The 13,322-nt window shown below is 36.7% G+C and overlaps 3 protein-coding genes across 6 annotated transcripts; all 3 read left to right on the plus strand.

The window, feature by feature from the left end:
• LOC105977057 (Polyketide cyclase/dehydrase and lipid transport superfamily protein) lies at window positions 1-2,184 on the plus strand. The gene is made up of 2 exons (XM_088814973.1): window positions 1-593; window positions 2,030-2,184. Exon 1 carries the CDS (start codon window positions 67-69, stop codon window positions 586-588), a length of 522 nt encoding a protein of 173 aa, XP_088671099.1. The 5' UTR covers window positions 1-66; the 3' UTR covers window positions 589-593; window positions 2,030-2,184.
• Window positions 2,185-2,967: 783 nt separating this feature from the next.
• LOC105977060 (lachrymatory-factor synthase) lies at window positions 2,968-3,636 on the plus strand. The gene has a single exon (XM_013002320.2). The coding sequence runs from the start codon at window positions 3,041-3,043 to the stop codon at window positions 3,581-3,583; it is 543 nt and encodes a 180-aa protein (XP_012857774.2). The 5' UTR covers window positions 2,968-3,040; the 3' UTR covers window positions 3,584-3,636.
• Window positions 3,637-4,300: 664 nt separating this feature from the next.
• On the plus strand, window positions 4,301-13,229 carry LOC105977163 (P-loop containing nucleoside triphosphate hydrolases superfamily protein). 4 transcript variants are annotated; one of them, XM_088815022.1, is made up of 19 exons: window positions 4,301-4,624; window positions 4,957-5,103; window positions 5,206-5,296; window positions 5,481-5,599; window positions 6,303-6,493; window positions 6,604-6,814; window positions 7,107-7,347; window positions 7,675-8,138; window positions 8,876-8,990; window positions 9,090-9,280; window positions 9,384-9,729; window positions 10,043-10,131; window positions 10,206-10,424; window positions 10,557-10,796; window positions 11,192-11,401; window positions 11,711-11,980; window positions 12,065-12,268; window positions 12,454-12,645; window positions 12,741-13,229. In XM_088815022.1, the coding sequence occupies exons 1-18, from the start codon at window positions 4,469-4,471 to the stop codon at window positions 12,616-12,618; spliced, it is 3,669 nt and encodes a 1,222-aa protein (XP_088671148.1). In that variant the 5' UTR covers window positions 4,301-4,468; the 3' UTR covers window positions 12,619-12,645; window positions 12,741-13,229. The 4 variants fall into 4 exon arrangements, with proteins under 4 accessions (XP_088671148.1, XP_088671156.1, XP_088671143.1 ...); XM_088815030.1 differs by having other exon boundaries at window positions 12,849-13,229; XM_088815017.1 differs by having other exon boundaries at window positions 12,454-12,638.
• Window positions 13,230-13,322: the final 93 nt, after the last annotated feature.

Genomic DNA, 13,322 nt, shown 5'->3' on the forward strand with positions numbered 1-13,322 from the left:
AACCCTAGTCCACTATAAGCATTGACTCTGCTCCGCCACCACGGGCTGAGTCAAAAACTTAAAACTATGGCAAAAAATCTAAAATGGGAGGCCGAAGTATCCACAACACTGCAAAAAGCTACGGCTGATCAAATATGGCCTCTTTTCCAGGATTTTTTCGGGCTTCACAAATGGTTCCCGGGCCTCGCCACGTGTTACGGCATCCACGGCTCCAACGGCGAGCCCGGCTGCATGCGCTACTGTTCGGGTTCCGGCGGGCTCAAACGAGAAGGAAATATTAATACTAATACTAATAATAATGACGATGGGGATTCGAATTTGAGCTGGTCGAAGGAAAGACTGGTGGCAATCAGTGGGGCCAAAATGACATTTACCTATGAGATTGTGGATTGTAACATTGGGTTCGAATCCTATGTTTCGACTGTAACGGTCGTTCCCGGCGGCGGCGGCGGAGGAGGATGCACTGTGCGGTGGCGTATCAGCCTGGATCCGGTGGTGGGGTGGAATTTGGAAGATTTGGTGGGTAGGTATGAACTTGGGCTGCAGCGTATGCTGAAGAAGATGGAGGCTTCCATTTTTGGATTTTGAAATAGGTATTTTTTTTTCTTTTTTTAATAAAACCTAGCTACTTTATATTTGATTTTTAACTATAAAACATATTTTATATTATATTTATAAGGATTAATATTGGAGACACACATCAATCAAACTTAATTTAATTTATTTTTAATCTGAAATACCCTTATAATAACTGATAAGAAATCATGATCTTCTCTCATCGCCCATTCCTCTCACTCTCTCAATTTTCAGCCGCCTCAAGCATTATCTCGCTTTCTCTCTCTTTGGCTCTATATTTTCTTCCGCCCAGCCCAACCCACCCCCTCTCTCTCTCTCTCTCTCTCTCTCTCTCTCTCTCTCTCTCTCTCTCTCTCTCTATATATATATATATATATATATATATATATATATATATATATATATATATATATATATATATATATATATATATATATATACACACACAACAGATCCGCATTTTGTGGCGGAGATGAATCTGATCAGAACTGGTTGTAGAGGAGTCCGACGGCTAATCACGAACTGGTGATAGAGAGAGGCGGTGGCTATGGCGATGCGTACCTATTGTCATTCCTAAGTGATGGTGGTGGTTGTGTTTATAAAGGGGATGGTTATGGCAGTAGTGGGCGGCGATTATGGAGATGACCGACCATTTGGAGATGGTGGTGTGGATTTAGATCGACGCTGGGGGCGAATTCATCAACTAGGGCTCTTTGACGGCTATAGATTTTAGTAGGTGGCTAGGATTTGGTGGATATGGGTTGGCGACGGCTGAGAATGTTGGCAGTTAGGGTTGGGCCGCGACTGCGTTGACCGATAGGGTTGGCGATGGCTGGGAGTTGTTGACGGTTATGGTTTGGAATAGTACACTAAGTACCAAGTATACTGTAGTATACTATAGTAAACCGTAGTATACCATAGTCTACTGCAATCTATATGTCATAATCTACTACAGTCTATTGTACTTTTATATAAACAAATAAAAGATGTTAACTATAGATGACTACATTTGTTGATAAAAGATAAAAAAACAAATTAAAAAAAATGAAAAATATGTAAATTGTATTCTGTAGAAAAAAAGGAAAAAAATAAAAAAAATGAAGAAAGGAAAAAGGAGAAAAAAGAAAAATGTGTATTTTGCATTCATTTTTTTTAATGTTAGATGGAAAAATAAAATATTAAATACAGAATTAAAACTGATAAATGCAGTTTGAATGTTTCGTAATGCAAGTTTTGAATTTGTGAATGAAAGAGTAGTTTTCGAATAAATTTTATAAAGGATGTGAAACAAATGTTTAGTTGAACTTGTTATTTAATTCTAATAAATTTTGTCACAAGGTACCTATATCTTAACCCCCTATTTATAACGTGTATATCATTGAAATTATCAAAGCTTGAAATAAGCTGGTCATGCTCCGTACTTACCCCACCAAATTAAATTTCTCTTGGGCAGGTTAAAGCACCAGTTAGTCAGTTGACTTTGACTTCAACTGTTAAGCACTTAAGCTGATAAGCACTTGTTGGGCATAAGCACTTCTGTTTAAGACTCCTTTTTTTGAGTCCATGTTATAATGGGCCGAAGTTTGGACAATTTACTGATTTGACCCTTATTAGCCCAAGTATTCTATATTTAATAATAATAATAATAATAATAATAATAATAATAATAATAATAATATTTGTTATAATTTTTTTTAACCGATATAATCAAGCTTTTCGCAATTAATAAATTAATACTTAGTTGCTAAATTTCCTTATAGTTTATGATCATTGTATTTATACTTTTTAATTATTCATTTATTTATAATTATTATAATATTAATAAGCATATATTTTTTTTAATATTTCACTATTGAAGAGGAGGGGGGTGATGTGGGGGCAGAGAATAAATGCCACCTTAAATAAATGGTTAAAACTTGAAGAATCAATCCAACCCATTAATTACTTATAACGATGCTCACTCCTGGACCACTGCTGTCAATTGCCATTTAATTCCTTTTTAATTACTGCACTCACTCAAATCTTAATTTGCACGGGTCCTTTTTTTTCTTTTTTTGCTAATAATTAATATATTTCATTTTATCAATCATCAGTAGTAATTCCAAATAATTAATCAATTTTTTTATTTAATTTCTACAACTAGCAATAATTAATCCCAAATGTATTTCTTTTTTAATAAATAATGTACAACATGAGGCAATTTCAACGTATAGGACAAAATAAAAATAAAAATCAGTAAATAAAAAATGAAGCAGTACCAATATAATGCATGTAAAAAATACTCCAAGTGTGAGAATAATATTGCTAGAGCATCCAATACGAGCTGGTCAACTTATTCATTAATAATTTTAATTTTAATTACTTAATATGTAGCCTCTTTCTTCATGCTATATATAACACTTCACACCATTAACTAATCTCTAGTGGTTTATTTTTCTTTACAAAAAAAATAAAATAAAAATTAATGGCAGCAGAAGAAGAAGCTGTTCTTGAGCTTAAATGGGAAGGAAAAGTGATTGCTAAACTGAACAAGGCCACACCACAAGAGGTGTGGCTTCTCCTAGAGGATTTCTGCAGCTTCCACAAGTGGCTTCCAACAATCGACACTTGCTACAAAGTCGACGACGACGACGAAGAGGGCCTCGTCCGCTACTGCGCCGCCACTACTCCGGCGGCTGCCGGCGGCGGCGGCGGGGGGGTTGTGAAGTGGTGCCATGAAAAGCTTCTGGATGTTGACCCGGTAGGTATGAGATTAAGCTATGAGGTTTTAGACAATAACATGGGATTAAAGTCGTACAGGTCAACGATAAAGGTCGTGCCAGCTGGAGTGATCAACGGTGGAGATGAAGGGTGCCAGATCGAATGGTCATTTTTGGCTGACCCGATTGATGGTTTGAGTTACGATGATATGGTTAATTATCTGGATGTCAGTCTTCAGGGCATGGCACAGAATATGGAGAAAGCATTAATGGATGATTCCTCTTTAATTGAAAATAAATCCTCTTAATGGAATATTATGTATTGGACTTTAATTTGGATTTAAATTAAATATTGCCTTTAGCTTTGCTTTTCTTTTATTTTCTAAATAATATTGATTTATTATAATTATTATTTAGTAATTATTATTATTATTATAATTTTTTTTTTCATTCCGACTTTCGAAATTTTGAATTCCGAATTCCGAATTCTGCGGGTGAAGCCCGTCTGCAGCAAACTAATGGATTCAGCCCAACAATATAATTCCATGGGCTGAGCCTCAGTTTTACTCCATGGAATGGGCCAACCCGTGGCCCGTAACGGGCTCGTAGGCATATTGCATTTGATTCTTATTTTACCTATTGCCATCGCAACCACTTAATTCATTTTATTATTTACTTTATTTTATTTTATTTGCAAAATAAAATAATATTATGTTGAGCCATATTATTAAAATAATAAATATATTATATGTTTTATTATTAACTTAATCAATCCGGCCTTATTCGGGTTTTGTAGGCTCAAACTCGGTTATAAATAAATCGGATTTAGACAAATAGCTAAAACTCGACTCGACTCACTAAAGGATAAACTTGACTTATAAATAAATCGGGTTTAGACAAATAACTCAAACTCGGTCGACTCACTACAAGATAGACTTGGCTCTAATAGAGTCGGGCCGAGCCATCGGGCTTGGGGCCCGGCTCAATTGCTGGTCCTGACTATAAATAGTAAACCGCTTATTCAATTGGGCTGGGCCTTAGTTGCATAACACTTCCACCCAATACCTTTCTCAAAACCCTTTCTTCTAAACCCTCATTCCACTTCCACCAACCGTCCACCGTCCTCCGTTCGCCGTCCGCCGTCTTCCGTCCTCCGTTCGCCGTCCTCCGTCCGCATTGTTCGTGTTGAAGCGATGGAAAAGGATAAGAAGACTAACGATGAAAACAGTCAGGGAAACAAGTCTCACAGGATACGAAAATCCGGTGCTTCGGTGAAGAAGAAATCGAAGTCCAAGCCGAATGCGAGCGAAGGTCTTTCCAAGGAGCAGAAGAAACTTAACAACCCTAAGGTATATTAATTTATACGTATCTCATGTTTTCGGCGGTAGGATTCATTGATATTTACATGTCACCGAATTTTCTATATGTGATTAGCATGAAAAAAATACCCCAATTCGTGCCAATTTTTCGAATTAGGGACATGTTGATGTATAACAAACTTATGTTAGACCCTATGTCACTGGAATTTTGTTCGATTGTTTTGGATAATTCTGAGTAATTCGGCCGTTTTTTCTCAAGGACAAATTTATCTCACTCCGTGGCTTGAATAATCCGTGTTTTTCCAATATCGTTTCTTCGATCTGGTCACTTACTGTTGTTTGAATGTATGGCTTCGTGCTAGGCATTTGCTTTCAATTCGACTGTGAAAGCGAAACGGCTGCAATCACGGGCTACAGAGAAGGAGCAGAAAAGACTTCATGTCCCTACGATGGATCGCACCACGGGAGAACCTGCTCCCTTTGTTATTGTAGTTCAGGGACCTCCTCAGGTTTGTGCATATGATGTTCTACTTTTTCTTTGGTTATGTAAATATCCTATGTTTGTTCTGTTGATTCTTAAACGAACTTGGAATTTATGGGTTGTACTGTAGGTGGGGAAGTCATTGCTGATCAAGTCTCTAATAAAGCATTACACAAAGCACAATTTGCCTGAAGTTCGTGGGCCGATTACTATTGTATCAGGTTGAGTTAGCTTTTCATGCTACTTTAGGAACGAGTCGGTGTTTGTTTCCGACCTGTTATTCATATGCTTGTAGTCTGTAGATACATAAATCTACTAAAGCGTGCTTTCTTGAGTACCTGTGATTATAAGATGGATTGGGATAAACTTGTTTTGTGGTCATTGACTATTTGACCCATTGTTTAGGCAAGCAAAGGCGACTGCAGTTTGTTGAGTGTCCAAATGATATCAACGGGATGATAGATTGTGCGAAGTTTGCTGATTTAGCTTTGCTTCTTATTGATGGAAGCTATGGCTTTGAAATGGTGAGTTTCTATTATTATTTCCATCTTCCTCGTTTTCTATGATTATTTCCTCTTCTTTGTCTACTATAATACCTTCTAAGCATTCAGGGAGTTTTTATATTAAGACGCCGTATATTAGATAATAAGGCGCACCTTGAACATGCAGATCCTTGTTGGTTATTGAAATCAAATAAAACTCTGACATTGTAAGCTGCTTCATAAAATGAAACATAGAAAGTGGTAAGTTTACGAGAATGCTATTCAGATTCAAGATGCTTGTGTGTGATCTTTGACTCCGTCCTCCATTAGGTTGACTTTATACTAGGAAAGAAGCTAACTGCTCATTAAGCATAATTGTCATGGGCTAGCTGCAATAGAATCCTGTTAAGACTCTGGATAGACAAGTTACAGGAGCAAGCTAATGACAGATTCCCACTCAATTTCTCCATATCCAATTGATGTTTTACAATATATCTCAAAAGTAAAATGCTATTGGAGTATATCTGTTGGTTTGCATTCCGAAGCGACATAATTGACCTCCTTGTTTCATCGTGGCAACCGCACCCCCGACCCCCAGCACGCATTCCCTGGCTAAGGGAGGTCCATGTATCGATTTTACATATTTTTTACCAATTTGCTATCATGTCATCCTTTTCTTGTAAAATCTGTTGAAATGATTTATTTTAAATTTTTTTCATATTATTGATCTAACTATCTTGTGCAGGAAACCTTTGAATTTCTCAACATATTACAAAATCATGGATTTCCTAGAGTAATGGGTGTTCTTACACATCTGGACAAATTCAAGGATGTTAAGAAACTAAAGAAAACCAAACAAAGACTCAAGCACAGATTCTGGACTGAGATCTATGATGGTGCCAAATTATTTTATCTATCTGGCCTGATTCATGGAAAGTAAGAGGCTAATTGTTTCTTTCATATTTGGTTGTTCAGACTTCTGAGTTACACTGTTAATGACTAGTACTGTAAATAGCCTTAATTTTTTTTGGTGTGTGTGTAAACAGGTACACAAAACGTGAAGTACATAATCTAGCGAGGTTCATATCTGTCATGAAATTCCCCCCTTTATCTTGGAGAGTTTCTCATCCTTACATCTTGGTCGATCGTTTGGAAGATGTTACGCCCCCAGAGAAGGTGCACATGAATAGTAAATGTGACAGAAATGTTACGCTCTATGGTTATTTGCGTGGCTGTAATTTGAAGAAGGGAGCTAAGGTACACACTTGGATTCAGTCTCATTCAGATTAATGTTTTTAAGTTGCTTCTGTGTGAGGAGATAAGTTCAAATATAAGTGCCCAGATGGAGTATGTTGGTCTCTAATTATGTTTTTTTTTTCTATTGCAATCTCATTCCTGTTAGTCCATCATTTTACGCTTCTAATTTCGCAACACTTTGTTTTTGTTAGTTTATGTTTTTTCATTGTTTCTGAGTAGTTAGTTAGGGATCTTTTTTTTTTTTTGATTTATATATATAGTCTTTATTTTACTAATATGTAGCATAAAACAGGCACATATCGCTGGAGTGGGTGATTATCCTCTGTCAGGAATTACAGCGCTAGCTGACCCTTGTCCTCTACCCTCAGCTGCCAAAAAGAAGGGACTTCGTGATAAGGAAAAGCTATTTTATGCACCCATGTCTGGGCTAGGGGATCTCCTTTATGATAAGGATGCTGTCTATATAAATATAAATGATCACTTTGTTCAGTACTCTAAAGATGATGGAACTAGTGCAGAAGGGCTACAAAAAGGTGTACATATGATTAGGGTCATCATAATTTTGTTCCTTTATGCTTTCATTATATACACCCTCCATTCCTACTTAACTTTTTTTCCATTTGCAAATTTTCATTTTTCCAACAATCCCGATATAATTTTACATTTTCAAAATGGCAATTATTTTTTTCTGAAAGTGTTTTCTCACATGAAATTTTTCGACTCAATTAATTCCGAACCACTATTGATGGAAAATTTGCAGCGGTGTTTAATTTTTTTGCTTTTCGCGAAGTCGACTAAATCTGCTTACCTTTGTCCTGTATGTTTTCTTTATCTCTAAACATTTGTCTTTTGTCTGGCAGCAACGCAACGTGATGTTGGTGTTGATTTGGTTAAATCACTGCAGAAGACAAGATATTCTGTTGATGAGAAATTGGAGAAGAGTTTCATCACACTTTTCGGCAAGAAACCTATTTCACCTTCCGAAGTTCCAATTGGTTCAGTTGATGCTCATGATGTGGCTGATAAAGAAATACCTTTAGAGCCTGTAGAGAAGTATCAATCTGAGATAGTAGATGAAGATGATGAATCAGACGAGGATAGTGACACCGAGGGTGAAGATGACCTTGAATCATCTGATGGGGAGAAAAAAACTATTAAAAAACCATCTTCAAGGAGTATAGATGATAGTTCAGATGAGGAGACCTTCTATGCATCGGAGCAACAATCTCCAGCACAAAGCAACTTTAAAGAACAAATTGATGTACATGACGGAAGGGTGAGAAGAAGAGCTGTTTTTGAAAATGAAATGGTGACAGATGACAAGGTAATTGTTTTGTAAGTATCTAATCTGTATGCATCTGTTTTCCTTTTATGTTGCTTCTATATGCTTATGAAAAGGGACGGATGGACAAGTGTAGGAGATCGATCTTAAAATGCAGGCTCTAAGAGGATAGGCATTAAAGAAGAACAACTGGTTCTATAAAATCAACTTATAATGGCTAAAATCATATTATATCACCAAATGGCTTAAGTAATTCAATTAGCTTTGTACTATGTCTTCTAATTAAATTTTCGTCATCTAATGTATAATCTAACAAAAAGTTTCTTCCTTCACTTGAATCTTTGAAGACTGATAATAATACTTTTAAACATGACAATGCCTTTGGGATGAATGTTTTGAGCTCAATTTTGTAGCAGGATGAAGCTTATATGTGTACAGAGTTTATGCAAGCAAATATAGGCTGTACAAATGCTTAGATGTGTGAATGATGAGACTGCCCCTGTAGACATGAGAACATTAATGAATTTCATGTTTGTCTGAGAAGGACTTTGAATCAATACAGTGAAAATTGTACGATTTGAAAAATTATAATGTAGTGATGCTCTCAAATTAACACTATACACTCTGAGCGCAAGTCACTATATCGCATGTATTGGATTCTTATTAAACTTATGTCTTAGTAATAATTAGGCTGTATAAGTTGCTATTTATTGATATTTATATGAATTTATGGTCCTTGTTGGGATAAAATTTCATAAATTGGGAACCTTTGAATTCAGGATTCTGGTGATGAGGATGATTCGGATTCAAGTGATGATGATAACACAGAAATTGGTGATGATGAATATGCATCTTCTCATTCTGATTCTTCAGCAGATGATGAAGAAGATAATGGTACATCATCTTTTGTATTAAAGTCGTCTTTTGAATATACATGATTCAGAATTAATTTGATTTCTCCCTCCTTTATTCTTTTGGATGTAATTCTTGCAGAAGATGAGATGGGAAACGTTTCCAAATGGAAGGAGTCATTGTCAGAACGAACTGCAGCCAGAAGAAAAATTAATCTTATGCAACTTGTTTATGGGAAACCTGAATCAAAATCTTCGGACGAGATGAAGGAAATCAGCGATGAAGGAAGCGAGGATGATGAGTTCTTTAAGCCTAAAGGGGAAGGGAATAAGGTTTACTCCTATATACTGTCGACACTCCTCTCTCTCTCTCTCTTGCAATATTCTTGTTGGGGATTTTAGTGTGGTAACCTCTCCATCATTGAATTAATTGCAGATATCACAGGAAGGAATACATGAAAATGATGTGGACGTTGATGATTGTTCAAAATTCTTAAGTAACGTAAGCCTTAAGGATTGGACCAGTGACGATATGGTTGCAAGTATTCGCGATCGTTTTGTCACTGGAGACTGGTCGAAGGCATCCTTAAGAAATCAACTCTCAAAAGGTACTGATGGTGATGAAGATGATGAAGCCTTCGGTGATTTTGAAGACTTGGAAACGGGTCAGAAGTATGAAAGCCATGGCACAGATGAAGTTGGTGGCTCTCGCAAAGATAATGACTTGGCAGCTGAGGAGCGAAAGCTGAAAAAATTGGCTCTCCGTGCAAAATTTGATGCTCAATATCCTTATCTATGACCTAATATTCTTTTCATTTAGTTCCATAATATGATATATTTCCACATGCATCAGATCTGCATAAACAATCATAGATGCGTCGCTTGCATTCTCCTATTTAGTGCTACATAGTATTAGGAGAAATCATTTGCATCTGTTCCTTGCATGATTTGGTCATGCTTTAAAAGTTTCAATGACAGTAAGGCCTGGTCAAGAATTGCTTATTGAATTTATGATCGGCTTGATAAGAGTATTAAGACACCTAACTACTTTTTTACGGCATCATTTTGAATATTTGTGTCCTTAATTCCAATTTAAGCTTGATGGCTCAGATGAAGGTAACGATGGCAATGACGAGACCAAGGTTAGTCGTGGTCAAACCAATGCAAGTGGATTCTATGATAAGGTAATCTTTCTGGTATTGATCTATATGAGCTACACAAACATCTGAGAGGGTACTTACTCAATCTCTTCGTACAGTTGAAGGAAGAGATGGAACTTCGGAAACAAGTAAACATTGCTGAACTTAATGAACTTGATGAAGTTACTCGGGTTGAGATAGAAGGTTACAGAACTGGGTCTTATCTTAGACTTGAATTTCGCGATGTGCCTTTTGAAATGGTTGAAAATTTTGATCCTTGTCATCCTATTCTTGTTGGTGGTCTTGCACTGGGGGAAGAAAATGTTGGATATATGCAGGTCAGGAACAGCGCCGAAAAGTTATTTAGTTTTCTGCTTTTAAATTTCTAATATACATACAAATTAATGCCACCTGTAGTACTATATTTTCTCTAATGGTCCACTGATCATTCATTCATTTGTCCTCTGAAGGTACGACTGAAAAGACATAGATGGCACAAGAAAGTACTTAAAACTAGAGACCCGATAATTGTTTCCATTGGATGGAGACGCTATCAAACTGTACCCATATATGCCATTGAAGACCATAATGGGCGACATCGCATGCTCAAATACACGCCTGAACATATGCATTGTCTTGCAATGTTTTGGGGCCCACTTGCACCCCCTCATACTGGGGTGGTTGCTATCCAGAATTTATCGAGTAATCAGGTAAATTTGGTTTGGTTGTTTGCTGCTTAGGTTGAGAGTAAACTTGTATTGCCGGTTAGCATTTCAACCTTCTCCCGACTAAGGAATAGAAAACCTTTCGACTTCAGTTATTTATTTATCTATATTCATGAACGCTATTAAAAGCTATTAAAATGGTATACTCTAGCTGACTTGAAAAAGGAGACTGCATAACCTCTGGGACATCAACTTACTGGCTAGTTTTCTGAATATATATATTTGTTTCTATATACAAACTACATGGAAATACCCGTTTGGCCATTCCCATATTACTCTGGCTTGCATAAAGGATGTACTCATGTACAAGTCTGTTGATCCTTGATTTTATTCACAGTTCCTGTCACTAATGTGTCCTAATTGCTTTTGGGGGTTTTCAGGCATCATTTAGAATTACTGCTACTGCTACAGTGATGGAATTCAACCATGCTGCAAGGATAGTGAAGAAGATCAAGCTAGTTGGTTATGCCTGTAAAATCTTCAAGAAAACTGCCTTCATTGAGGAAATGTTTACTTCAAATCTTGAAATAGCCAGATTTCAAGGGGCAGCTATACGAACCGTTAGTGGAATTCGTGGGCAAGTTAAGAAGGTAATTTTCTTACCCCTAAGGCTAACCCTATTCTGTTGAATAGTAGCCTTTGATTTTCCTGTCACTTTATTTTGGTGGCTTTTCCTTCTATTTTCTTATACTGTTACAACTCTCCTCTTCTCGACTTTAATATATGCCGAGGTTCATAGTATGATTATGTTGTTTGGTGCCAGACTGCCAGGTGTTCTGCTGATAATTGATTATAAATTATATAACCTATTTGGCTTTTCTTTTTGTTCATATTTCACGCATTGACGTTAATTTTAGGTAAGTGATTTTCCTTATTCTTTTTCTTTTTCTTTTTCTTAGGCTGCAAAAGAAGAGATTGGTAACAAGTCCAAGAAGAAGGGCGGAGCTACAAGAGAAGGCATTGCTAGATGCACATTTGAGGATAAAATAAAAAAGGGTGACATTGTGTTCTTACGGGCTTGGACTCAAGTGGAAGTTCCTCAGTTTTACAACCCTCTGACAACAGCCTTGCAGCCACGTAATGAGACATGGCAGGGAATGAAAACAGTGTCTGAACTTAGGTGGGAAAAGAACCTTCCGGTGCCAGTCAACAAGGATTCACTTTACAAGGTGAAGAAATATAGCAGAATTATGAACAAATTGATTTTCGTTGTGTTATTATTTCCTGACTCCTTTTTTTTTTTTTGATTAAAGCCTATTGAGAGGAAGCAGAGAAAGTTCAATCCGTTGGTTATCCCAAAGTCATTACAGGCAGCTCTACCATTTGCGTCGAAGCCCAAGGATATACCTTTTAGAAAAAGGTCATTGCTTGAAAATAGGAGAGCTGTAGTGATGGAGCCTAAAGAACGTAAAGTGCATGCTCTTGTCCAACACCTTCAACTCATTAGAAGTGAAAAGGTAATTAAATTAGCCTACATTATTTTCTGAAAGAATTTTCTGTCAGCCATTTTTACCATGATCGACAAGTGTCATCTTATGTGTGAAAAAACAGAAATTTGAACGAAATTTATATTCCCCACCAAGCTCTACGGACAAGTTCAACTATAGCTAGTCTAAATTTGATACCCTCTTTTTTTTTGTAGATGAAAAAACAAAAAATCAAGGACGATGTAAAGAGGAAGACAAGAGCAGTGGAGCTTGCAAAGGAAGAGCAAATTTCGAAAAAGAGACAGAGGGAAGAACGGAGGGGAAGGTACATAGAACAGGAAAAGCAAAACAAGAAAATACGACGAAGAACAGAATCCTGATTCTTGAGCTGCTATTTCTGGTGAGTGGTGAGTCGGGATATCATGTTTGCTTTTGCAGCATTAAGCTCATGTCGTATGATGTAAAATATCTCATCAATATGTTGGATATCTGTGCTTTGCAGTCGGGGAAGAGCATCCTCGACCGTACACTATACTGGGGCAGATACAACGTTTTTTATGCGTGTTTTTGTCCAATTTTGTTGTGCTTTATCCGAATACATTTATTGCAGCTACAATGGGAACGAACGATACTAAGTAAAGCTTGTTTCTAACATATGGCCTAACCATATTGGCTATCCGACAGAGTAAGAACAAGGTATGGACCTTCTATCCATATTTTGTCTCGTTTTGAACTTGTGATCTAATGCACACACACAATGCATTATTTATTTATGGTAGCTTGAAAAGAGTATTAGTTGATTTTTTAAAGAAAGATTCCTCCTGTGGTTCTGATAGAGATGTCCTTCTGTTGTGCATGCTTACTATGTGATATATGGACTGATGTCTGTAATTCTAAATTTGATTTCAAATTTTCTTTTGTTGATTGATTAAGATGGACTGTTGTACTGGCATTTTGCGAGTCTTAAAAGTTAGATGTTTCACATAACAAACTATTAAGTTGCTTGTCTGGGCGAAGTATGTGCAACGGTACATAGTTCGTGTTTGTTTCTCTTTGTTGCTTTAATTTGAAACTAAAGCAATTT

The sequence above is a fragment of the Erythranthe guttata genome, chromosome 1, assembly GCF_056151865.1.
Source record: "Erythranthe guttata isolate IM_541 chromosome 1, IM_541, whole genome shotgun sequence".
NCBI lineage: Eukaryota > Viridiplantae > Streptophyta > Magnoliopsida > Lamiales > Phrymaceae > Erythranthe > Erythranthe guttata.